We start from the raw sequence: 26591 nt of genomic DNA on the forward strand, positions 1-26591 counted from the left end.
GATCACAAGTGTTTTTAAAACTGGAGGAGGAACTCATCCTGGTGTTGCCGGCTTTGAAGATGGAGGAAGGGGCCGCTTGGAACTGGAAAAGGGAAGCAAAGCGATTCTTACCTTGAGACTCCGAAAGGAATGTACCTGTTGACACCATGATTCTAGCTCAGTGAGCTCTGTATCGCACCTCCGACCTACAGAACAGTGAAGTAATAAATTTGTTTTGTTTCAAGCTCTTGTGTTATTGTCGGAGCAGCAGTAGAAAACCAGCACAGTGATGGCTCACTGAAGTCCGTGTTTTATTCAGGTTCACCAGCCTTCTTCTGCTCCAGGGTCCCTCTGAGGATACCACTTCCCTTATAGCTGTCATCTTGGCTGTGACCATTTGTCAGGCATGTTTTTAATGACTTGGCTGGTTCTGGGAGTACCGGCCAGGCATCTCTTCCGTGTCATGCTCGAGGCTTGTTCGCTGGTGTTGGCTTCGTCTCTTCAGACTGGCTCAGCATGCTTTGTAGTTGTTTCTGGACAGGATGTGTGGATTGCTAAGAACTGAAGAAATGGTGCCTTAGTGTGAGTTTTTTGGGCTTCTGATCAGGACTTGGGCTGTGTTTGGGGGGGGGGCAGCAACAGGTGCCTGAGGTTCTCCGATTCCTCAGGTGTCCTTGCTTTGGTCTCTCTGTCTTTGGGCTTCTTTAAGAATGAACTGCAGGGTGCCTGGCTAGCTCTGTCGGTAGAGCATGTGACTTTTTAAAAAAGATTTAATTAATTTATTGGCGGGGAGCCGGAGAGAGTGCACGCGTGTGTTCCAGCAGGGAGAGGGAGAACCTCTTCAGCAGACTCCACACTGAGCACGGAGCTTGACCCCAAGATCATGACCTGAACGGAAACTAGGAGTCTACACTTAACTGGCTGAGCCACCGAGGGGCCCCAGAGCATAGGACTCTTGATCTCGGAGTCATGAGTTCAAGCCTCACATTGGGCATAGAACTTACTTAAAAAAACAAACCTGAAAAACTCAAACTCCTCACATGGACTCTGAGTCTTTCAGCTCTTTCCAGCTGTCAGGCCGGACTCTATTGATAAGGTGGTAAAGTACAGGGAAGAGAAGTGCCCTGTAAATCTTAGAGAATCTCGGTCTTTCGGTGGGTCTGTGTTCCTGGGATGTGTCCTGAATAGTGTTTCTTGGATGCCTCCCTCCCCCACCCCCCCACTTAGATGAGACTGGGAGACAGGAGCAGGTTGGAGTCAGAGAAACACCCTTTGCCCAGCTGGGGTGAGGTTCTGGAAAAGTCTTTCCTGTGGAGAGCAGGCCTGTGTTATGGAGAATGCTCTGAGCTCACTGAACTGTGAGGACTCTTGGTTCCCTGGGTGCATGTGTGGGGGTTTTTCCCGGCTCTTCGTAATGAGGACCTAGTGGTAAAAACTCTGTGGGTTTGGGGCCCCCTACGACTGTGGCCATCAGGAGTTTCTGACTGTCCTGCTAGTCCATACTCAGCCCCCAGCAGTTTGTCAAAACCACCCCTGAAGTGTTCCTACCACATTATGGCCCCAGTGGCTTTTCCTTCAGGTGAGCAGATCTTGGCTGTGACTTTGGACTGTCCATTCTCTCCAGATTTCTGGATTATGATTTTGACCTGTGACCTTAGTTCTCTGATGGGTCCCAAGAAACGCCTCTGATTGTTAGTTTGCTCACTTCTTGTTATGACGGGCATGAGGACTTCAAATTCTTTACAGGGTAGAGCTGAAGCTAGATGTCCCTTTTTCCCTTCATTGCTGTCCTCCCCACCTTCCCACCCCTGAAGTTCGGTATGGTACCAAGTTGGTTGTGTTGGTATAAGACATCCTGATCACTGCAAAAACTCCTGGGTCTTGAAGAGAAAAATAATCACTCTTTCAGATCAAGAAGATTGCTTTGGTGCTGTGTTCATGCTGTTATTTCCCACCCTTCTCACTTCCTTCTTCTGTTGCTCAGGTTTGTCTTATTAGCAAACTAGATGCGGATTTTACAACTGATCTCTTAAACTGGGAAGTGCTAAGTCTGCATGTGGGATGGGTGGGTTTTTTTTAGCACCTTTCTAGTGTCCCTCCACTTCCCTATCACTCACGCCCCCCTCCAGGCTTTGAAAGACATGTTCTATCAGTCTTGTACAAATGCATCTTTAACTGTATACCTCCGCCCCCCCACCCCCTGCTTTTAATCACTATAGCTTCCCTAAGCAGCTGTGCTGGTTCTTTGTTAAAGTAACAGCCCCTTAATCCACCTGACAGCTTTCAGCCCCTCTCAATTATCTGTAAGTCAAGTGCAAACCAGTAAGGGGGCAAAAATTCTGAGCAGCGTAAGGAATAATTGCTATAAAAAACTCATGTACCTTTCCTTCTTTCTCTCAAGCCATTAATTAGGACAGGTCAAGGTGATTGTATGGGTGGGGTGGGTGGACAGCCGGAGCCTGAACAGGGTGAAGAGGGCATCTGTCAGAAAGGGGACGTTGGAGCAACAGGAGGATGGATCAGATAAGTAAATACATTAAGGATAATGGAAGCCGGGTTCCCCAGTGTTGGAGAAGAGAGTTGCAAATGTGGAAGGAAACTGGAACAACGTGGTATGCGATCGCCATTGGAGGTACTGGTGTGAACTCCGTTTTTGTTTTCGTTTTTTTTTTAATATTTTTATTTATTTATTTGAGAGAGAGAGAGAGAGCATGAGCGAGGAGAAGGTCAGAGGGAGAAGCAGACTCCCCGTGGAGCTGGGAGCCCGATGTGGGACTCGATCCTAGGACTCCAGGATCATGACCTGAGCTGAAGGCAGTCATTTAACCAACTGAGCCACCCAGGCGCCCCTGAACTCCGTTTTTAAGTATAAAATCAGCATAAAGATAAAATTGTTAATGTGTACTTGTGTATACATATGTAAACACACATATACCCATACATATATGCATATCCATGCATCTCTGTCCACTGAGGGTTCTGTGAGCAAGCACCCCCAGAGCAGTAAATGTACGTGGCTCCCAGATCTTGGCTTTTAAATACTATTCTTCACTGAATGAAGCAGGGCTTCTTGGAGAAATGGCTGATTCCAGGGCTAGAGCAGGAAAAAAAAAACAGGGTGAACTGGGATTATTTGACCATGCCAGAGAGTAGAAGGAGTAATGGGGACATGTCCAAAGGACACAGAAACCAGCTTGAAGAGGCTTCCACTGGCCAAGTCAGAGACCATGTGAACATCAAAATAATCGTAATACTAGACTGGATAAAGTAGGAAAACACGAAACCATATTGATAGAAATAAATGAGTTTTTTTATTTAGAAATTTATTTAGAAATAAATTTAATGAGGAACATAGTTTCAGAGTACTTCACAGAATACTTGTTAATTACAAAGGGAAAAAGGAGTAACTTTACAGTGCAGAAGCTTGGCAAACACTCTTTACGAACAGTGGAACAATATAAAATTGTCTGCCACCTGGTGTGTGGGGGTGTGTGTTTCTGTGTTTGCTGTGGATTCATGGTGATATTCATTACAACAGAATGATAAACCTTTACTTTGTATGCTTTATGGTCTGTGAAGGACTCAGTTTATTATTTGCTCCTCACAGTCCCCTTCTGGAGTAGGCAAGGATTATCATCTACCTTTGAGATGATGATATAATAATAACGGTACTTCTTACACCCAGGCAATAAATAGTCTAAGACCTTTTGAATGTTGCCTGTATTAATTCTCACAATTACCCTAGAGGTAGGTATACTGTGCTTATTCCCTTTTACAAAGGAGACCAAGGCACGGAGAGGTTAGGTAACTTGCCCAAGGTCACACAACTTGAAAACTGGAGAGCTGGGACTTGAGTCAGGCATTCTGACTACAGATCCCAGCTCTTCCATACGGAGACATGTTGCCTCTGTAATGGAGACGCTGAGGAAAGCAGGCAGGTTAGATGACTTGTCTAGGGCCCCTTGTTCCCTCTGGTCATTGGATTATGCAAATCTGTACTGAGGGCCTGTTAATGTCAGGCCCTGCTTCAGATGTTGGGTGACTGGTACTAGGCAGCCCGAGCCCTGGGCCTCATGGAGCTTGGGCTCCTCAGAGCTGAGTTGAAGAACTTGACCCAAGCCTGCTGCCTTCCGGTGTTGAGTCTAGATGCCAACTGAACTGTTTGCAGGAAGTAGGCAGCTAGTCGGTCCCCGTGCTCAGAGGTGCCCTTTCTTTTTTCTTTTGAAGGTCGCCTGGTAGGCGCTCTGGATGCAGTGCTGGACTCCAATGCACGGGTTGCTCCATTTCGAATTCTGCTTCAGGTGCCTGGGTCCCAGGTTTATTCTCCCATAGCATGTGGTGAGTTACTGAGTGGATCAGACGTTTACTGGGCCATAGCCACTGGTGAGTTTTGTTCCGGTTGGAATATTCCAAACCTTATGGTCTAAGCATGCTGAGTATCTGCATGTTGGTGAAGCTTGAAGGTAACTCCTTTTAGTAACTCATCTGCTTTTATGAGCTCTTTTTTTTCTTTTTCTTTTTTTTTTTTTTTTCCAGCCATCAAAAGCACATAAAGACTACATGCTTGGGCACCTTAGCTTGGGCATGCCAGGCTTCTGCGTGGTGTGTTATTCCTGGATGCTCGATCTCATTAAGTATGAATGGAGCCCTTTTTTCCTTAATTTTGTTTCTGACCTAACGAACATCTTCCTGAGTGTGTACACCTGTGGTAATGGGACAGGGGAAGCATCTGAGGGCTGTGTCTGACTCAGGGCAGTCTTTACCCTCCTTATCCCACATTTATGCTGCATCACTGGACTGCTGTGCCCCATGGGAATTTCAAAATCCCCTCACCCTCTTCATCTGGGGTTTCAGTCCTCCTACACGATCTAATGGTCTACCTGCTACACCAGCGTCTTGGGGGCTGGGAATTGTTGCATCTGAGGAGCCCTTTCTATTCAAAAACAAAAATAAGATGAGTCTTTTTAACTACTCAAGTCATAAATGTTCACCTTCCAGAAGCTAAGCTGGTAAGAGAGAAGGACAAGGAAATCTTCCATACCCCTCTACCAGTGCTGATCATTCTTCTGTGTACATGGGCTAATATACATAGGGACTTCTAATTTTGTTTTTTCTCTTAACACTTTACTAGGTACCATATATTTCCATTACTGCACATTCTTTAACATCAAATTTTTTTTTTCCTGGAAAAATGTAAAGACAGAGAAGAAAATTTTTAGCATATCCACCATCCAATTCTAAGCACTGCTAATATCTTGGTATTTTTTCCCCCAGTCTGTTGTGTTTTGTTCTAGTTAAGATGAATCCTTCTATATTTGTATAAAATCATAAAAACGGCGCACATTTGATATGATCCATCAACACTTGACAAATAGAAAGAAGAGAATGTGTCTCACCCCACATCCTAGCCACCCAAAGTTAACCTCTGGTCACCCTGGGTTCACCTCATCGCACACTTTATACTGCTTTTAGGGCAGGGATGATGATTGTTTTGAAGACAGAAGTACCTTTGTAAAAATGCAGCCTGCTATTTTGTAATAAAATAATTACAGTGCTAATAATTGACCATGCTATTTTGTAACAAAAGTATTACATTTTTACTTGATCTCAGTATACCAGAAGCTGAAGTAAAACCAGAGAAATGTTAAAGTTCAAAAATAAAAGTTTCCTTAACACGAGAGCTTATTTTCTAAAAGGTTCATGGAAGGTTAAGGGAAGAGATTTGTGAAAGCATCACAGGGTTAGGATTGTGGCTTTTTAAAGCAGTGTTGCAATTCTGACCATTTGCTTTCACTCCCCAGTTGAGAGGACAAGGATGCCAGCATTCTTTTTCTTCCCCCTTCCTCTCCAGTTTCTCATTTAAAAATGTGTTATTAACTTCATGTTGTACTTTTCATTCTGTCTGTCACCATGCTGTCCATCATTTTTTTGGCTCTGTCCTCTATTTAAATGGATCTAATGCTTTTACTCAGGTATGGTTTTCCTAATACAGAATCTTTAATTTTGGCTTCTCTCTCTTTCTCTCTCTCTCTCTCTAAGTAGACTCCATGCCCAATGTGAAGCCCAACATGGGGCTTGAACTTACAACCCTGAGATCAAGACCTGAGCTGAGATCAAGAGTCGGATGGGTCGATGCCCAACTGACTGAGCCACACAGGCACCCAATTTTGGCTAATGTCTTGATTGCCTAGATTCCTGTTTTCTTCTCCCAGTAATGTCTCACATTTACAAGGATGTGTCCCTTGCTTTTGGGCTTGAGTAACACCTTGGCTGGGTGTGATAGTCTCTGGCCTTCTAGAGCATAGTGGCCATTACTCTAGGGTCTTCCTGTATTTAACAAGACAATGGGAGAAATCTCAGGCTGGTTTTTTTTTTTTTTCCTCCTCCTTTTTAGCCCCTTATGGGTGATGTGCTCTTCGTGCCTATAACTATCTGTATCTCTGAGGTTAAGTAGTTTAGTAACTTGGTTGTGATCTGTTAGTGCTTTGAGCACATTGTGTTAAATTTTTCTGGAATTCAGTGTGCTCTTTCAGTATAAAGATTGATTTCTTTAATCACTTCAGGAAATTTTCTTGTTTTCTATGTGTATTTTTTAAAAAATGTGTTTAATGTTCCATTTATTGGAATCCCTACCTCAGATTCTTTCTGTTGGATAACTTGTCTACTTTTCATTCTTGGTTTTTGTTTTTTTTTTTTAAAGATCTTATTTTTTTATTTGACAGATCACAAGTAGGCAGAGAGGCAGGCAGAGAGAGGAGGAAGCAGCCTCCCTGCTGAGCAGAGAGCCTGATATGGGGCTCGATCCCAGGACCCTGGGATCATGACCTGAACTGAAGGCAGAGGCTTTAACCCACTGAGCCACCCAGGTGCCCCTTCATTCTTGTTTTTATCTGTCTCTTCAACTAGCATCTTGCATGCTGTTCATAATCCTTTCTGAGTGAATAATTCTGTTTTTAGCCATGTATCCCACACTTCATTGCTTTAACTTACTCATTCAGCTGTGTTTTAACTTAATTAATTTATTTAGAGAGGGAGAGAGCACGTGAGCAGGGGCAGAAGGAGAGAGAGCATCTCAAGCAGATTCCATGCTGAGCACGGAGCCCAATGTGGGGTTCGATCTCAGGACCCCAAGGTCATGACCTGAGCTGAAATCAAGAGTCGGATCCTCAACTGACTGAGCCACCCATGCGTCCCTCATTTGGCTGTGTTTCTATCATTTTCTTGGGTGTCTCCTCTCCCTTTTCTCTGTTTTTTTATTTTCTCATCTTGGCACTCTCACTTTCCTGAGTTCACGTTCTTGCTGTCTTACCGCATGAAGCATTTATGAGAATTTCCCTTTCCTCCTTGAGGCTTCCATTTTCCTTCTAGGACACAGTCCCTGTCTTCGGAACACCTTGTGCTCCTTTGTTTCTCCCCTTTTGCTGCCAGGTGTTGGTTTGGTTGCTGTGCTCTTCCTCTGCACCCCACTCATGCTTGGACATGGTCCTCTAAGACTGACCCTGTGGCATTTGCACCAGCATAGGAGGACTGTTGGACTAGTATTTTGGGGACAGAGTAGAGAGGACAGGTGTGCTGCTGGGTTGGATATGGGGTGTGAGACAGCAAGCCCCTGTTCCTTTCTCCAGTTTCTCTCTGGTTTCTCTCCTATCACTTTGCCCCAGGCCAGACAGTGGGTCTTGCTCTGGCTTTGGGGCTTTTGATGTGAACATCAAGAGTTTTGTCTCCTCACTAGATTGGTTTCTGGGGAGTCTTCAGAGTGGGGACCCTGCTCAGTTCTTGAATCTGTGTGGCTGGGGCAGGGGGAGGATCTAGAGTAGCACTCGGGGTTCATGGAGCATCTCAGACCACAGCGAATTTATGGCTGCACAGCCCTCAACCTTATGGCTGTAGCCTAATTTACTCTTCCAGTCCCTTATTAGATGCTTAATTAGTTCTGATTTTTCAGTATTTTAAAAACCTAAATGAACAATCATACACTTAAATATTTCAGGATACTTCTCAATTCCCAAAGTCCGTTCATGTGAAATGTTAGGTGCCTGCCATGTACCAGACTCATGCTTGGTGTCGGGGGTTCGTGAGTGAGCGTGTGAAGGATGGTCTCCCTCCACCCGGCTTCACAGGGCCCTGGGGAATCCAGAGAGCAACCCGCAAGTGGCAGGTAGAGCTGGAATGAGGATTAGGAAAGTAGGAGGCGGCAAGACCCTTGACCAGCATGTAGTAAGGAAGTTCTGCAGCAGCCGGGGATGTACTTTCTAAGGCCATCTGTCCATGTATCGCCAAACTGCGTGCCATAAAGGTTGCAGCAGCTTACACTCTCCCTACCCACTTCGCCCCCTGCCCCGCCCCACCCTGGCAGTCCTGAGCAGGTTGAATTCCTCGAATGTTCTTTCTCTTGAGCCAGGATCTGCTTCCTTTAGTTTCTACTTGGCTGAGGGTTTGCCTTGGCCCCGATCCGTGGCAGGTCTAGGATGCTTCATGTTCTGCTGTATTAGCCACGGAAAGTCCCCTGTGTGAGCGGTGGTTCTTTCCAGTGCTGCTTCTCTTGGGTTGGGGAAGAGAGGACAGGGAGGGTATTTGTATCCTGGGCTTGTGGTACTGATGGAGATACTTAGGCCTCTCCTGGGAGTTACTTAGGCATCCTGCACTGTGATATTGACTCACCATATTTAATATTTTATTGTGTCTTGAGCATTGAGAAAGGATCCCTGCCCAGGGTTTTAAGTCTCTGATAAAGCAAAAACAAGAACTGTAGGAAGGGCCTGGGCGGCACCAGGACGTGGGCAGGAACAGGAAGAGTGGCACGCAAGAATGATTTATATCTTCATTTGATTTTTGCACGGCAGTGCACGGAGACTGTAGGAGAGCTTTTGAGAAGAATTTTCTTTTTCTTCTTCCCTTTTTTTTTTCCCTGCTTGTTTTTAAGCAGAGGTGGAAGAGCTAGGTCAATAATCCCCTGGGTGAGACTACTACTTGGCAGCGGATCTGTGGATGATTGTGGTCAGAAGGGGATAAGGATAAGTCGCTATAATTTTTTGACTTACATGGACCGAGGAATCTAAAAGCTTTATAAACCTCACTGTCCTCAGTCGCTAAAAGATGCATGGTGAGTGTGGTGAGGACTTGTGTAAGAGAAGGGTGTGGAGGGCTGTGCCCTACTTTTCAGTTGGCGCTCAGATGCCCCCTCCAAGAGACCCCACCCCTGCCTACACACCCCTCCAACTGCTTCCCCCACTCTGCTGGTGGAGCCTTCCAGCAGTTACACTGCTGTCACTTCACATTTTTTTTTTTCTTTTGGGTCTGCCCTCTAATAAAGATAAAAAGTTCTCTCAGGGTCCTGCCCACCACTAACCCTCCAGGGCCCAGGATAGAGTGTGGTATTCCGCAAATAGTAGGCCTGCAAATAAGCCAGAGCAGTCAAGTATGGACTCCTGCTTTGGGGGTGAGTAAGTAGTCTGTTAGTCAAAGAAGGTAACGGGCTCAGCACTTAAGTCTCCTGTCCATAAGGCATGGGAGGTGGGGCATGCAATCGCCAGTAAGACCTCTGGGCCCTTTCTGAGAAGCCAGGGCCGGGATATTCCATGCTGGGCGAGGCCCTGGGTCAGGAGCTCTGTAACGAGGGGCCGGGACCATTGAGCAGTAGAAAAACTTGCAAAACAGGGGTCTTGCTCTCTTTAAAAAACAAATAAAAAAAAACCCTAAACCATTTCTCATTGAGGTAAAATATATATAACCTAACATTCGCCATCTTCTCCATTTTTAAGTGTATAGTTCAGTGGCATTAAGTACATTCACACTGTTGTGCAAGCATCACCACAACCCGCTCCAGGGGTTTTTCACTTGCACAAACTGAAGTTGTGCCCAGTGTCCCTGTTCCTTCCTTGCCGGCCCCTGGCAGCCTCCATTCTGCTTCCTGTCTCTATGGATTTGACTTTTTAAGGCTGCGTTAACCTATTGCATGGGGACTTTCCCTTTGAAATCGGATATAATGATCAGCACAGAGGAGAAATCAAGGCCATGGTGTTTGGGATCAGGAGAGTCATATCCCAGGAGCCAGTTCCTGGTCTGGGTCGGGAGAGGAGGGAAGAGCGGAGTGAGGAGAGGAGTAGTCCCGGGCTCCAGCCTGGTGTAGGTCAGCTTCTGATGGCATTGACACCTAGACATGAGGGCCTCTTGGAGGCCCTGGAGGAGCAAGGAGACTTTGCTGGGGTTTCTCTTCTGATGTCTCAGCCTGTGCTTTGTTCCGCAGTTGAAAAGCCCAGGCTGTGAGTTACTGATCTGTCGTTGCATGTTCCTCTTGGTAGGTGACTCTCTGTGCTGTTGCTGTGTTGCTGACATATGGTATTCTTTACCGTGACCCTGAACACTGAGTTAGTTACTGTCTTTGCCTTGTTTCTGGGAAGTAGAGGAAACCCAGGAAACCCAGGATTGTCTGCGTCACTCGTTCCAGGAGTTAAACTGATGATGTAAGAATTAGACTCCTTTTAACATTGATTAATTGAGCTATGGGGCGGATTGTCTTTTCTGGTTACTGAAAGAGGACTTGATTGCCTTGCTAAGAGGTAGGATGGAACACGGCCAGGAAAGCAGGAACTTTCTGAGAAACTCTTCAAATCTTTGTACAGACCATCTTTTAATAATGCTCATGTCTTCACAGATCTGAATTTGAACTCCAGAGTGCCCTACTACTTTTGTGACTGTTTGTGACAAGATAAGTGCAAAGTTTTCACCTTCTTAGCAAGGTCTTGTCCCATGGTTTTGAGTGAAATGAGGGAGAGCAGGAAAACCAGGAGAAAGTAAGTAGGTGAGCAGGACGACGCCATGATACTGCCTTACACCAGTAGAGTGCAGAGAATTTCAAGCAGATCTGAGGGAGATACCTGCCTGGATGGGCAGAGGCATACCTGTATCTTGGGAGGGGGTAAATATGTAGTTCGAAAAAAAAGTTAGTATTTTCAACTTGGAATATGAAAAAAATACACGGTTTTGAAATTTCCAAGGTCATTATAGGAAACTGTAGTTGTTCTGCTAAGGAAAATGTGTGGCGTATATTTTTTTTAAAAATTGAGACTCACAGGAGTTAGGCTTTCCAGCTTAAAAATTATTTTCCTTTTGCCCAAACTTTCCTCGTTTGTTCCCAACAATGTATAGGTAGGCACAGTTACTGACTTCAGAGAGGGAGGAAGCAAGGCATAAGTTGCTTTGTAACTTGCCAGGACCACATCTTGCGTCAGGAGTGCCTCACCAGTGGCTCAGGCACAGGTCCTTCTAGAATGTTCTCAGAGTGTTCTTTGATTCCTTTCTTATCTCTGCCCTTGACCACGGCTGGCATTTTTAGTTTCTCCTGTTCTGCACCACTATTCGCTTTGTCTTTGGAGAGAGAATTTTATTATGGGAGGAAATGTTCCAGGGTGGATCAGATTAGTGTCTTGGTGAACTTTGTGTCAGTGCCAGCCAGATCTTTTTTCCAGAACAGAACTCACTGTGCACTTCAAGGAAAGACTGGGAGGCAGCCCTGCGGGAGGAAAGTTAGAATTGTTTCTGGGTGCACACTCTGAGGCCACTCAATGTGAGTTGGTGGGTTTGCCTTTAGTTGCTTGGGATTTCCTTGAATAGCACTAGCTGGCATTTTCCGTGTGGGATTTTTCACTTGGAAATGGCTGAGGCATGCCGTGGCTAATGCTTCTTTTCAGTCGGCGAGTGTGTGTCACCAGGCTCCTACTGTTTTAGACAATTTTGCTTATGCTCAAAGAATTAAACTCCCCGAAGATGTTCATCCATTAGGGATGTTGCTTCTAATTATTTTAAAAAGCAGGCAACGCCTACATGTAACTTTTAAATTTGAAGGTCAAAGTGCTGTTTAAAAGACACTTTTGAACCAGGGTAGATACTTGCAGGCCCCAGGGTCTGTATTCTCCAGGTAGCCAAAGCCCCCTCCCTCTGTTGCAACAGGCCGCCTGTCTCCCTCTTGAGACAGTTCTTCCACATGAAGTCTTTCCTTACCTAAATCCTGATTTGTTATTTGACCTACTTCGGAATAAGTGTGACCTGGATAAAATCTAAAGGCTTGAAGCTGGGAATCTGACGTTTCTCTGGCTTCCTTCACGTTGCCTAACATCTGCACAGAGCACGACCTGTTGGAATGAAAAACCAGCCGGAGGGGATATTGGCAGGCGTCTGGTTTTATCCTTTCCGTTTTAGTAGATGTGGGGAGACTGACTGAGGCATGGGTTTCCAACTAAGATGACTTTGGCAAATGACTTTTAATTCATGGTTCCTTACTGAACAAAAGTGAAGGCAGACTGTGAGAGCAGCAGGCTCTGGACTCACTTTGGTGCTGGGAGCCCTTCTCCTGCAGGCCTTGCCAGCCTGTGTCTGTCGTCCTGCTCCCTTCATGTGGCTTTCAGGCTACTGAAGCTGTCTGCGGCCCAGTGGGCTCACTTCAGGGCTTGCTGCTGCCCTGGCTTCTGGGACTTCTGCTAGAACCTGACGCGTCTGAGTTGCCTGGGACTGGGAGTCCTCCTGATCGAAAAAATAATAAGGAAAATGCAGGAAACATGAAATCCTTCATCCTCGTTTCTTGTTCTGCTTTTGTAAATTTTTCCGAAGTCTTTTACAGAGTATTCTTCCTAGGTGTGGAGGTCAGTTTATCCAAGTTGATGACTTTTTTGTTAATAAGGGCTCTTAAAGTGTTTTTTGTTAGAAAGATTTTCAGACCTACCCCAAAGTAGTGAGGACAGTGTAATTGCGTCTTCCAGGCCCACGTGTTGGGATCAGGAAGCAGATGCCTTGGGATCATGGTTTTGCCTACTTTGCGTTATCTCTTATTCTCTGTGCCTTCTTCTCACCCACTGATTTATTTATTTGTTTAAGGATTTTATGTATTTCTCTTTCAGAGCCAGAGAGGAGAAGCAAGGAGAGTGGCAGGCAGAGGGAGAAGCAGGCTACCTGCTGAGTAAGGAGCTCGATGTGGGATGCCATCCCAGGACCCTGAGATCATGACCCGAGCCAAAAGCAGACGCTAAGGGACTGAGCCACCCAGGGGCCCGATCTGGGTGGTTCTAATCCACATTCAACAAGGGCCACACACCTCATTTGGCGGCTGTGTCTCTTTTGTCTCCTTTAGTCAGGAAATCCTCCATTCCCCCTCTCCCGCCTAACTTTTTTTTCCCCCCAAGTGATCGACTTGGTGAAGAAATTCGGCCAGTTTTTTTTTTTTTTTTTTTTTTAACATAGAATATCCTGTGCATTATGTTTCTGTTTCTTTCCTCAAAGTGTGGCTCAGCTCCTTTCTTAGTTCTTTGTTTGTCTCCCAAACTGGAAGATACTTACAAATGGTCAGTTAAATTCAGGTTTAACGTTTTCTTAAAAAAAAATACTTGATGGGGGGTCCATGTCTTTTTTTTTTTTTTTTAAAGATTTTATTTATTTATTTGACAGACAGAGATCACCAGTAGGTAGAGAGGCAGGCAGAGGGAGAGGGGGAAGCAGGCTCCCTGCCGAGCAGAGAGCCCGATGTGGGACTCGATCCCAGGACCCTGAGATCATGACCTGAGCCGAAGGCAGAGGCTTAACCACTGAGCCACCCAGGTGCCCAGGGGTCCATGTCTTTTATACCATGTCCTCTCAGCAGGCCCAGTTCCCCTGAGTGTCCTAGTCATGCTTGGGTTAGTTAATGAGTTCAGGAGGCCGCTTTTAATTGCCTTCTTCCCCATCAACCTTTCCTCTAGTGGTTTGCCCCCTTTTAAACCCTGCCCTATTGATGCCCTATTAATTTTTTCCTCTACATATCACAAGGTTGTGATTTCTCACCACCCTCCCACCCCAATTTGATGTGTTGTTGTATAGCTGTGAGCTTGGGCTTGACTGTATAGGAGAATGTGAACTTAACTAGGACTACTTGGTGACCTTGAGACATGGAACCTTTAGAAAAGGGAGGAGGGGAATGCTGACGTTGGTCCTTTCATTGCCTCTTATTAGTGTGAGGAGTTGGTGCCCTGGTGATAGGCAGTGGTGACAAGTGAATTGTTTTTGTTTTTTTTTTTTTTCTTTCTTCCCTCCCTGTCCCTTTTTAGCATTGTCTTAAAATTTCAAGTACTTCTCCCAGTATTTTATCATGAAGTTTTTCAAAGTATGGGAAGTTGGAAGTATTGTAGGGTGAGCCAGTTGTTATAGATCTAGTGTGTGTCTGTTAATTGTGGTCCTTTATGTTACTGGGCTTGTGCCGTCCTCTGCCCCTCAGCACTTTCCTCTGGCTTCTGGCACTTGGTCCTGCTGCCAGTCACCTTTGAGTGCTTCCCTGCTCTCTGGCCAGTGAGATGTGGAACGTTCACCTTATGCATTTCCTACCTTCTGTCTGCATCCACTATTTCTCCAGTAGCACTGGTTCCTTTTAGTGGAGAATGGCGTTAAGGGCACAGTCATTGTTACTGGGTTTTCACTGCTTGTAAGGCTTCTCAGGAAGTATGAGCTAAGGAGTGTGTGTTACAAAAAAGAAAAGTAAGTCATGAGTTCATATTAACTTTTTTGTTATGCTTCAAGATTTTAATGTAAATTCTAGCTAGTAAACATAGTGTCATATTCATTTCAGGGGTAGAATTTAGTGATTCACACATGAACTTTCTAATTCAACTGTAAAACTATATAGTTATAATAGCTTTGATTTTATGTTTTTCTCTTGAACACTGAAAATCTTGGTTTCTAACAATATTCACGTAATTAACTATCTCACATATCCACATACATATTATATCTAAATGATGTCAATATTAGTAATAAGAGTACTGAGTGAAATTTAAGTTTTGGCAGCTTTGTTTAGCCTTAGAATATATTTAACTATGATGTATAGTCAACATTGTTTAAAATAGCTGTTTTCTATGTGTAATCATTTTGTAACCTGAAAAGTCTATCCATTTACTCAAGTATTGCTTTTTTCCCCTTATTGATTTAACTTTTTTTAAAAAAAGGAAAACTCTTTTGTAATGCCTGAATCAGACCTATAAAATCTATAGACAAGGTCTGTGTAGAGAAGCCTTTGATTGCTATCCTCTCCCTGTCCCCTTCCCTTTGCCACAGGGAAACCTCTCTTTTTTGTTAGCTGAGCTTTCTGCTGTTTTGTTTTACAAATATCCTCTACATTCTCACACCCTCCTTTTATAAAGGTCACATATATTCTCTTCTGTGCCTTGCCTTAGTTCACGTAGACCACAGCCTAGAAATCATTCCATATCAGAGTTGAGATTATCTTCTTTGTTTTGTTTTGTCTTTCATTACATAGAACTGAGTACCATAATTTATTCAACCTGTTCTCTACTGATGGACGTTTGTGGTGTCTTCATCCCTGGCCATGCCTCAGTGAATAACCTGGTGGTTAAATAATTTTGCGTGTATGCTGCAGAATCATTGGGGTAGGTTACCCTTTCCATCCTGCAATCCCATCTCTAGTAAATGAATATGAACCTTTGTTAGATATCACTAAATGTCCCTTCCTCCATTGGGTTTGTACTGTTGGACAAAATTGATGTCAGCAATGGATGAAAGTACCTGCTTCCCCAGATTCGTCATTGGATCTGTTGTCAAACTTGGGCAAATTCCACCAATGTCATAGGTGTTTCTGCAATGGTTCTTGTTTGCTGTCCTTGTATTATGAGGAAGTCGAGCATCTTTCATGTTTAGGGCTGTTTTCAGAAACTCCTTGTTCTTACCCTTTGCTTCTTTTTTTTACTGGGTGGTTCTTTCCTTCCCCTCAGTTTTTAGACACTGTCTAAGCATTAGGAATATTAGGCCTTTGTCTGAAAATAAAAAAAAATCTTTTTCCAGTTTGTCATGCCCTTTGGTGGCTTTGCTTTTGGTGTGCTTACCTTGCAAAGGCTTTTTAATGTAGTGGGATTCAGAATGCCTTTCTTTTATACTTGATGATTTTGAGGCATGCTTAGGAAGGTTTTATTATTCCCAAGTTATACAGGAATTCACTCCTTTTCTTCAAGTACCCGTAAATTAGCTTTTTTCTATTAATACTTTTAAAACTGTTCTTTGTCTTCTGCCTTGCATTGCTTCTGACAAATCTCTCATTCTTTGTTGCTCTATAATTATCGTCTTTTTCCTTTATCACTGGCTTTCAGCAGCTTGATTAGATGTGCATTTATGTGATTTCTCTTGATGCTTTTTCTGCTTGGAGTTTGTTGAGATTCTTGGACCTGTGCATTTATAGTGTTCATCAAACATGAAAAAAATTTAGCTATTTCTTCAAATATATACATATTTTTTCTGTTCTGTTTCTTGCCTGGCACCCCTCCCCTTTATCCCAGGACTCCAATTAGTAGTCTGCTTGCTGCTGTTCCAGGGCTTACTGATGTTCTGTTATTTATCTTGTTGTTAATCCTTTTTCTTCTGCTTTTCATTTTAGTTTTTAATCACTGTGTCCAAATTCCCTAGTTTTAATCCCATCCAGTCTATTTCTGAGTTCAGACACTGTTTCTCCATCCCTACAAGTTTGGTTTGGATCTTTTTCTGTATCTTCAGTTTGGTTCTCTCACTATCCTCATGCTTTCCACTACTTTTTGAAAACTTTGGAGTATGTTTATTATAGCTGTTTTATGTCCTTGTCTGCTGATTATTTTATCCGTGTCCTTTCTGGTTCTGTTTCTATTGATTTTTTTTTTTCCCTTTTGGTTAACAGATTTTCCTACACCTTTGTTTCTAATTCTGAGCAGTGTTTCTAATGGCACTAAGACAAGGACATTTTAATGACTGTTATAATTATAAATTGAAAATCCATTTTACTTTCAGTGTCAGGAAGGTTGATTTTTTCACTTACGGCAAGTACTTTTAGGGACTCAGTATCTTAATTTGAATTCAGAAAAGGCCAAGGAAATTAGGGAAAAAAGGTATAACATTTAATTTCTTAAACAATATAGTGAGATGTCCATGGGTAAAAATATGGTCAGTTGTGATGATGTGAAATTGGTTCATGTGGGGATACTGCTCTAGGCACGGGTCTGATGTTAGCGTATCCACGTGAAGAGTGTATGGTGTCTGAAAATGAAAGGCTCTGGTTCAACCCTCTCGCCTGCTCATCTGTGACTTTTTGTTCAGATTCTTTGCTTCTGAGTTTTTCTGTCTAGGATGAGTGTTGTGTGAAATTTAGAAATGACACTGCCTTGGCAGTGTTGCTTTTAATGAGTCCCTTTGTGGTCTGTATGGCTTTCAGGCCAGGCATTTGGTGGTTGACATCAAGTGTTTGGATGGAGGAGAAATGTGCTGTGTCAAAGAATCAGATCCTAACTACACACATGGAATGTCCATTCATTGTAAATTAGGATTTAGGTTAGCTAGAGAAGGCCCTTAATTTAGTTGAATAGTTATCAAGCAGAGAGAAACAGTTGCTTTTAAAAACTGAAGCTTGGCTCAAGTTATTTATGGCTGTGTTCGTGCAGAAGCTGTAGGTATAGACAACGAACTGCTTGTTTTATTTCCTGAAAATACCTCTGGGGGAAACCTTGGCGAATACGTGCTGTGTATGTGAGCTTGAAAGTGACTCAGCTCTTGGGAGCTGCCTGCCCAGCTCCCCAGGCTCCCATCTCCACTGTGAGGATAGAGCAAGGCCTTAGCAGCCAGGAGAACTGGCCTGGGGCTTGGCTCTTCTCTGCCCTAAGTTTTCATACCCAGAAAATAATACCACCTACTTTGTGCTATTTTTATTAAGATAAACAATATCAAGTGTATGACGTATCTAACAAAATGCCTGGACACATGCCAAGAATTCAAAAAACGGCCTGTGTCTACTACCTCTGCCTGTTCTGCCTTAGAGTTAGTAATTTAGAAATTACCATTCCTGGTAGTTGTGTGGTTAATTGGAGTTTCTAGGACTGTGTTTTAGTTTTGCATAAGCATTTGCAAGTCTGATTTGACTTTTTGTATGGGTAATATTTAAGATCCTCTGAACTTTGATTTTCTTAGGAAATAGAAGCCTTTTTCTGAAGCAATAGAAATCTTGTTTTGCCTTAATAAAACAGGGTATAATTTTGCCAGTTGGATTTCTGTTAAAATCCACAGTGTTCCTATAAATTTTGGTTTTAAATGGCTCTATTGGCCTTTTAGAGCTGCCATAACAAAAATACCACAGACAGGGTGGCTTAAATCAACACTGATTTGCATCCTGTTCTGGAGGCTGGAAGTATGCAATCCAGGTGCTGGCAAGGGTGGTTTCTCCGGAAGCCCCTCTCCTTGTCTCGCAGACGATCGTCTTCTCCCTGTATCCTCACATGGGGCCTTCCTGGTGTCTCTTCCTCCTCCTCCTCTTCTCTTCTTCAGTTTATTTTTTAGAGCATGCACGGGGGGTAGGAGCAGAGGGAGAGGGAGAGGGAAAGAAACTCTAAGCAGACTCCATGCTGAGCACAGTCCCCAGCTCGGGACTTGATCTCACCACCCGGAGACCATGACCTGAGCTGAAGCCAAGGATACCAAGAGTCAGATGTTAACCAACTATGCCACCCAGGTGCCCATTTCCTCTTCTTAAGAGGGCATTAGTCCTCTCAGATCCAGATGCCACCTTTATGACCTCGCTTAACCTTAATTACTTATTCAAGGCCCTATCTCCAAATATGGTCATATTGGGGGTTAGAGCTTCAGCATATGCGGTAGCTGCCCTCTGTCTTCGTTTTGGAAGGCCACAGCAGAAACGCTGAGAATATTGCTATGCTGTGAATTTGTAGCCTTTTTATCATTCCACCACTTCAATGGGTGACATGTTCTCACTTTCTTATTTTCTCTTTACATTTCTCACCACTTGTACATCTGTAATATGGTGGCTTTCTGATGTTTTTTGAGCATGACCCACAGACAGAAAATATTTATGTGTGTTTGCTTAACTCTAACAAATATTTTATGTCAGTGATTGGCCTTATAAAGTGCCATGTATTCTCTTTTCTACTTTGTTAAAAAGCTGTTTCCTGATGGGATACTTCATGTAATTTGGGAAACTTGGTTACAGCTTAGGTTTCAAACTTTGGTGTGTGAGATCTGTTGAGTGACTTTCCTTTTTAGTCCTTTGGGGCCGAGGACATGCAGTTGGTTTGCACTGATTTACGGTATTTTGGAAGCCTATCATAAGACTTCCCTGCAGAGGAAATTATCATTTGGAAAATTTCCCTGCCATTTGGCAACTTTTGTAGGAAATGGAAGATAGTAGGCTGGAAAAGTTTCATCATCTTGATTGTCTTGGCTGGGAGAGACATACAGCTATGTCTTGTATGCAGGAACAGCGTAGATTGTGATGAAATCTAACTGTGGCCCAGTGATAGATTTTTATTTGTGTGCCTGTTTTCTCTCTCAAGGTGTAGGTGGGGTTTTGTTTTAGAATTTACCTTTCCCTGACATAAACTCCTCCCCATAAGTAGAAGAATCTTTTAAAGGATAGAAGCCTAAAATTTTGATGGCTTTATTTCAAGTCTTCATTCCATGTTATAGACTGTGTTGGGGCTTGTTTATAGTGTTTATCATGGTGTCTGTGGTTATCAGCTGAGGATGACCTGCTTGGTTAGCTGTTAACAATGAACTGTGCTGTCCCTATGAGCTTAATAGGATAGATGAAAACCTGTTTCGTGTCATCCAGAAAGATGCACTCAGGAAACTGGAATTGCTCTAAGTACAAACACAAAATAACTTTTTTTTTTTTTTAGGGTCAAACCATAGGAGTAATGGACGTAAGGATTATGTAAATTATGTAATCATGTAAATGTTATTTTGAAATTGAAATGCCACTTATTATGGAAGGACACCAGGGTACTTCAGGGTTGTAGAGAATGAGTTCATACCCTGCTTTTGCCTTTCCTTCAAAACATATGACCTTGGAGAAGTGTTTGAGCCTCCATTTCCTCATTCAGAAGTTTTCCTTACACAGCAGTGAGCTAGCCCTTGGAATAGAAAAGTCACAAAGGTGAGTGTTCTCCCTTCTCTTGTTCTTCCTCATTCTGCCAAGGTTGTTTTTTTGTTTTGTTTTGTTTTGTTTTGTTTTTTAAATAAATTAGGAGGTCATGAAAACATACTCAAGGGATGCTTGGGTGACTCAGTCACTTGAGCATCCGACTCTTGATTTTGGCTCAGGTCATGGTCTTGGTTGTGGGGTCTTGGGATTCAGCCCTCTGGAGGCTCTACACTCAGTGGGAAGTTTGCTTCCGGTTGTCCCTCTCCCTCTCTCTGCTGCTCCCCATCCCCTGCTGACATGCTTTCTCTCCTCAAATAAATCTATCTTAAAAAAAAAAATACTCAAAGATTGATGACCCCATACTCAAAAAAATACTCAAAAAATTTTTCCCATTTATTCTTTGCCTTAAATAGTCTGATCGGTTGGCTTTATTACAAAAGATAATAAATTACAAAGATCTAGAAAGAGTAAACCTTGAAGAAAAGGGCAGAGGTCCAGGCATCTCTAAGGCTCCTTGCAAGTTTATTGGCTTTAGTGAAGACCCAAGGACTCTCTTGAGATGGTGCAATATGCTGTCCCCCCACTAGGAAGACCCCATTGCTGACCCCCCACCCCCCAGTTATAGGAAGTGTTTTTGTGACTGACACCTACATGGTTGCCATTGGAAGACACTGAACAGCAGAGACTTAAGCCAGAGGTGGGCAGACCTGAGCACTGAGTGTGAGGCACCAAGCAGACTGTGAGGGGCTCGAGTTCAGGTAGATGACGCTTAGAAACTTCATGAGAATCCTGCTATGAAGCCTGACAGAACTTGGTTTGACTTGTGTTTTGAAAGGATCTTCCCCCTTGTAAGAGGAATGGGGAGCCTGAAGGGCCAGGGGTTTCCAGCAACCACAAGGGCCTCCTGGGTGGGAGGGGGAGGAGAGTGAGATGACCCTGACCACGACCCCCCCCTCCCACAGCTTGCTCTCCTAAACTGCACGTGGCTGCATGTCCAGTCTGTTGATCCTTAAAGAGCAAGAGTTGGGGGGAGGGGTGGCATTGATGGACAGCTGCGTAGATTGGTGTGGACTGAATGGTATCTTTCTCCCCCATGTTCATATCTTGAAGCCTTAGCCCCTAGTGTGGTAGTATTTAGAGGTGGGGCCTGGGGATGTAATTAGGTTTACAGAAAGTCATGAGGGTGGGGCCCCATGATGGGTTTCCTTATAAGAAGAAGAAGAGAGACCAGATCTCTCTCTCGCTTTTCCTTATGAAGAATTCTCTTGGATTGCTCTGATGACTCCTTCCTAAACTGTCCATTCAGAAAATCGGTCCCCACACAGATGTTCTTTATACTCACTGATCCTAAAAGCACAAGTCTGCAGTAAGTTCTTCTCTGGCATTTTTATCCCTAGGCTTTTTAGAATATCCCACCATGCATCTATGCTCTGCAGGGAGGAAATCTGCAAATAGTATACGAAAAGTTTGGTGTTTAAAAAAATACATGTCTGACTTTTGTGTGTATGTTATGTGGTTCTGTTGACCACTATGCCTCTCACATTGGTGAGCTTATTCTGCATTGGTGTTGGGTAGCCCTTGACCTCTTAGAGGTTAGAATATCTCCTGCTTTCCATTTTGGAAGTCTTGTCCTCCTAGCTGGGCATTTATCTGTTCCTATACTACGCACACCTGATGCACACGTCCCTTTTCTTGTCCATCCTGGGCTTGCTTCAAGGCAGGGGACTTTATTGAGCACTTGTTGTATGCTGGGTCCTTCACTAGGAGCTGGCACAGTCCCTGTGCCAAGGTGCCCATTGTCTAATGGACAGTAGCAGGAGTCTCCTCGAGGGGAAATACTAAAATAACTAAGCTTTTTGGTAACAGTGTTGCTTAATGCTTCAGTAATGGGGTGATTTCTTTTTAATTGCCTTGGAAAGAAATTAACTTACTAGATATGGTTTAATGTTGTATGTTTCAAACATTTAGTATATAATTTCTTATGTATGTTCTTAAGGGATATTGTTGTAAATGATACGAAGTACAGCTTGGTAAACCTGGAAGTTCCCTAGGTTGTTGCTGTTGTATTTAATGATGCCTGTTGCGAGTGGCCACACCCTTGGGCAAGCAGTAGAGCTTTCTCAGAAGGCTCTCTCCTCTGTGACCCTGGACTGAGGTCCCTCTTGAGGGATCCCTGTCCTCACAGGGTAAACTATGTGAGACTGTTTGGAATTGGCCCACTTTGGGGGGCTTGTTTCCCTTGGAACAGCTGTGTAATTATGAATGTTTCCGTCACTTGAGTTGATGTGGTGGGAAGTCCAGGCATCAGCAAGGGCAACAGGACGTCCACATGCAGTTCCTGGCCTACCCATGTAGCAGTGGGTGGGTGTTTGCAAATCCCAGTGCTGTGGCGAAGGACACGGTGGCTTCAAAGGAGGGTGTCTTCCTTGTCTGCTGTGGCCCAGGGTGTGAGAAACCAGGATGTTTTAACCACAGAGGTTTTGGAATATTTGGAAGAGGAGTTCATGGTCTAGGAGTTACTTTTAATTTCGGTATCTTTTTATGTTCTAACCCAGGTGCGACATTAGAGGAAATAAACCAGCATTGGGACTGGCTGGAGCAGAATCTCCTGCACACTTTGTCTGTCTTTGATAATAAGGATGACATTGCCAGCTTTGTCAAGGGGAAGGTAAAGGTAGGTCCTTTGACTGAAATGCTTCTTCCCAATTCCCCATCTTAGAACTTCCGTATGACATTTTGAGCACTGTAGCATTTTTTACCAGATTCGAACAGTTTTCTCCACCATGACTGAACATCTTGGATTTATACACAGTCAGAGGAGCTGGACTGGTCACTTGTCAAACTTCATGGTCAGTCTGGCAAAATACACATGAAACCGGAAAATCCACGCTCTCAGGCCCAAGTTTTTGTTCTCCTTTACAGAAGGGAGGGTCCTCTCTTGTCTCAGGGAGGAAAAAAATGCCAACATTTATGTTTTTGCAGAGTAGAAATGTTACTTGACTCCTTAAACTCGTTATTCCCACCTTTTTGCAGTTGTGACATCTTTTCATTCTATTTTGTTGGACCTGACACTTTCCTTTTCCCAAAAGTGGCTGTTTATTCTTCAACTATGTTAATTAAATGAAATTAAAACCAATTAGGTTTTGAGAGGGCAAGACAGGACTCTTTTGGAGAGTATCTGTGAATATCTCATGTGAGTTCCATCTTCTCTGTCATTGCAACAACATAATTGGTACCCGGTGCTTTAAATGCCCCATCAGGCAGAATGAGACTGTTTCTCATTCCGATTTTAACCCGCTCACTTTAACACATTAGCCTATAATACAGTTTTTCTCCCTGTCAGTAAAATCCCCCAGACCATTGATTTTGTTTATTTTTTTCAAAAGTTTGCCTCAAAAGTGCTTCAGCTTTTAGTAAAGGGTGCCAAAATGAATTCTCGGTTTTAAAGGGAAGCGGAAGTATTCTTTTCCTTTGGGTATCCGGGACTCTGATGTCCCCAGGTAGGAACCAAAGGTCTCCTGAGTCAGGCAGTGTGGCTTGTTGGCTGGTGGCCTCTTGGTGTCACCTCTAGCCTCAGGGGTTGGCAGGTGGACCAGGCTGTGGTGGGGACTCATCCAGCCTGTCAGTTACCATCTGTGCTTGGTCCGACTGACTAGCTTGGTTCCCTGGGTCAGGACCCACTGGGGCTTAGCTACAGAAATTCCTCTTCGATGGCTATTTTTCGCACTTGCCTCCCTTCTCCTTTGTCTAATGTATGCTGTGGTGGTTTTTTGATTTAGAGTTTCTCCTTTTAATATGGAGGAAGGAAATTCATTTCTGCTGCAGTGTCTTTGGGAAAGCTTCTGCAGAGGAGGAAGCAGCTTTTCCTCTAGCCTCCTAGGTTTTCCTCCTACGGCCTGGAGATTGAACTGGCAAAAGTCAAACTGATGAGAAAAACAGTTGATCACTGTGTGCGATGTGCATACACATGAGGAAAACTCAGTGATGAGTAACTCAGAGGGGTGGTTAGAATGTGGGGCTTATGCAGCATCTCAACAAAGAACAGCATGTTTATAGGGAAGGGACAAGACAAAGAGAGAGGCGTTCAGGCTTTCAGGGGTAGCCAGCTGTGGGAAGGTAAATGTGGGGAGAAATGAAGTGAAGAGAAGAAGGGCTGTTTTTGTGAGGTTGTCTGTGCACATTCCTCTCAGTGCTGGTCAGAGTCTGGAGTTACCTTCCTCTTCCCAGCACAGAAGAGAGAGGCACCTGCACAAATGGGTCTTGGTGTCCTTGTTTTAGGCAAGTAGTGGGGGAAGGCGGAGAGCCTTTTTGGTGTCTGCCGTTTCTCAGTTGCCTTCAGCTCAGAATAATCCTTATGCCATAGTGGCACAGTTTGGGATGTCATATTCCAATCCCCTGCACATCAAAACTGAAATGCCTTAAAAAGAAAGAAAGAAAGAAAGAAAAACAACAGTTGCAGGGAGGCTGCTGGCCTGGAGCAGGGGCTGGGAGTGGAGGGGTTCTTGTGGTCTGAGATGGGGTTATATCTGTGGGGCCACTGTGTGGTGTTGGTTCTTCCTTTTCTCTGGGAAGATCCAAAGGAATCAAGAATTGGGGCTTTCCTGCTCGTACCTTGAGCAGCTGGCTGCTCTGTCAAGCTCTAAAGAAACCCCTGTGCTTAGAGTTGTGCTTGTCACCAGACCCTGCAGTCCGCGGAAGTCGAGGGTCTGTGTGGTCACCATCGTCGTGGCTGCATCTGGAGCCCATGCCTCCCGTTCTACTTCCTAAAATCCCCTCCACGCCTCGTGGTCTGGAGCTTTATATGTTAGACATGCTTTTAAAGTTATTTGTTTTCTTATAATTTTTCTATTTAATGATGTCTGGTTAAATAAAACTTGGAAAAGAAGAAAAATATAATGAAAGAAATGAGAAGCACTTGAAATTTTACCAGACTTGAGATTCATTTCATAAATCTTATTTTGGAGTGCCTAGGTGGCTCCCTTGGTTAGGCACCTGCCTTTGGCTCAGGTCACGATCCTGGGGTCCTGGGATCGAGCCCCACATTGTCAGGCTCCCTGCTTAGCAGGGAATCTTCTTCTCTCTCTGCCCCGCTCCTTAAGCCTCGCTCCCATCTTGTGCTCTTTTTCTCTCTCTCTCTCTCTTTTCCTCTCTCTCTCTCTCTCTTTTTTTTTTAAAGATTTTATGTATTTATGTGACAGAGAGACATCACAAGTAGGCAGAGAGAGAGAGAGGAGGAAGCAGGCTCCCTGCCAAGCAGAGAGCCCGATGTGGGACTTGATCTCAGGACCCTGAGATCATGACCTGAGCCGAAGGCAGAGGCTTGACCCACTGAGCCACCCAGGTGCCCAATAAATAGGATCTTTTTTTTTTTTTTTTTTAATTTATTTGACAGAGATCACAGGTAGGCAGAGAGGCAGGCAGAGAGAGAGGAAGGAAAGCAGGCTCCTTGCTGAGCAGAGAGCCCGATGTGGGGCTCGATCCCAGGACACTGGGATCATGACCTGAGCCGAAAGCAGAGGCTTTAACCCACCGAGCCACCCAGGGGCCCCGGGTCTTAAAAAAAAAAACAGACTAACTTGTAACTCAAATTTGGATAGTTCTTCAGGGCTGATGCATCAGATTCACTTTTGAGCCAGTAATTCGATTATCCTGTCCCTGTAGGGAGTGCCGGGAGGTATCACACAATAGTAACTTGTTAGGAAACTCAGGCCTAGAAGTTGGTGATTTGCCCAAAGCCTCATGCCTGGTTAGTGGCCAAGTGAGAGACTTATCTTGGGTTCTCTGCCCCCCCACCCCCAGCTCATCAGTCCGCCAACCGTGGCCCTGCTTCTGGGTGGTAGACGGAGTGGCGCGCCACTCTCCTCCACCCCTGGTGGGTGTGTGTGTGTGTTGGTGGCAGTGTAGACTCCTCAGGGGCCTGTGCTTGGCTGTCCCTTCCCGCCTCTGCCTGCCTCTCTCTTTGTCCCTTTCCCTGACAAGGGGTCCCTTACCTTTCTGTGTGTCAGGCTCTGATTGCGGAGGAGACGAGCAGCAGGCTTGCCGAGCAGGAAGAGGAGCCTGAGAAGTTCCGAGAGGCCTTGGTGAAGTTCGAGGCCAGGTTCAACTTCCCAGAGGCAGAGAAGCTGGTCACCTATTACTCCTGCTGCTGCTGGAAGGGCAGGGTCCCCCGCCAAGGCTGGCTCTACCTCAGCATCAACCACCTCTGTTTCTACTCCTTCTTCCTGGGCAAGGAACGTAAGTGAGGCTTGTGCTGCCGTTCGCAGGGGAAGCAGACCCTCGGGAAACTCAGTGCTGGTCTGAGATGAGAGGAAGAGCTAGAGCATGAAGGATTTTTAGATGAGTAGTTGAGATGGTAATGAGCAATACTTGATTAACTTCAAATGGTGTGTGCAGACAATTTTATTTCCATATGCAACCACCACTAACGGGCTTTGGTTTTGTGAGAGTTCATTTTTTTCACTGCCTTAAACATTTCAGTGAAGCTCTCTTTGTAGAGCTACTGAAGGTTTTTTACTTGATGTTGCTCTGAAAACGCATTGTCAAAACTGACAGCCCAGTGCTTCTAAAGGAATGGAACATGTTGTTGCTTCTTAAATGTGCTTGATTGGGGGAGGAGGGCATTTAAAAAGTTCCCAGCCCCGAAGGTCACGACTGCTCCTGGAAAAGAAGCAGGATGTACAGCTGTTCCTTA

The 26591-nt window shown here is 44.3% G+C and overlaps 1 protein-coding gene across 4 annotated transcripts in view; it reads left to right on the forward strand.

Annotated features, from left to right (window-relative positions):
- The window catches only part of LOC111155918 (TBC1 domain family member 8), a 104073-nt gene that overhangs the window by 38934 nt on the left and 38548 nt on the right, over positions 1–26591 (forward strand). For 2 of the 4 annotated variants that reach the window (XM_022516393.1, XM_022516392.1), the window contains exons 2-4: positions 4207–4317; positions 22456–22574; positions 25906–26134. In XM_022516393.1, coding sequence (XP_022372101.1) covers positions 4207–4317; positions 22456–22574; positions 25906–26134 — 459 coding nt within the window. Of the gene's footprint in view, positions 1–4206; positions 4363–15350; positions 15384–22455; positions 22575–25905; positions 26135–26591 lie in introns of those variants that run through there. The other 2 variants (XM_022516391.1, XM_022516394.1) reach the window with 2 other exon arrangements.

This window comes from Enhydra lutris, unplaced genomic scaffold (assembly GCF_002288905.1).
Source record: "Enhydra lutris kenyoni isolate GAN:26980312 unplaced genomic scaffold, ASM228890v2 scaffoldscaffold44, whole genome shotgun sequence".
NCBI classification, from domain to species: domain Eukaryota; kingdom Metazoa; phylum Chordata; class Mammalia; order Carnivora; family Mustelidae; genus Enhydra; species Enhydra lutris.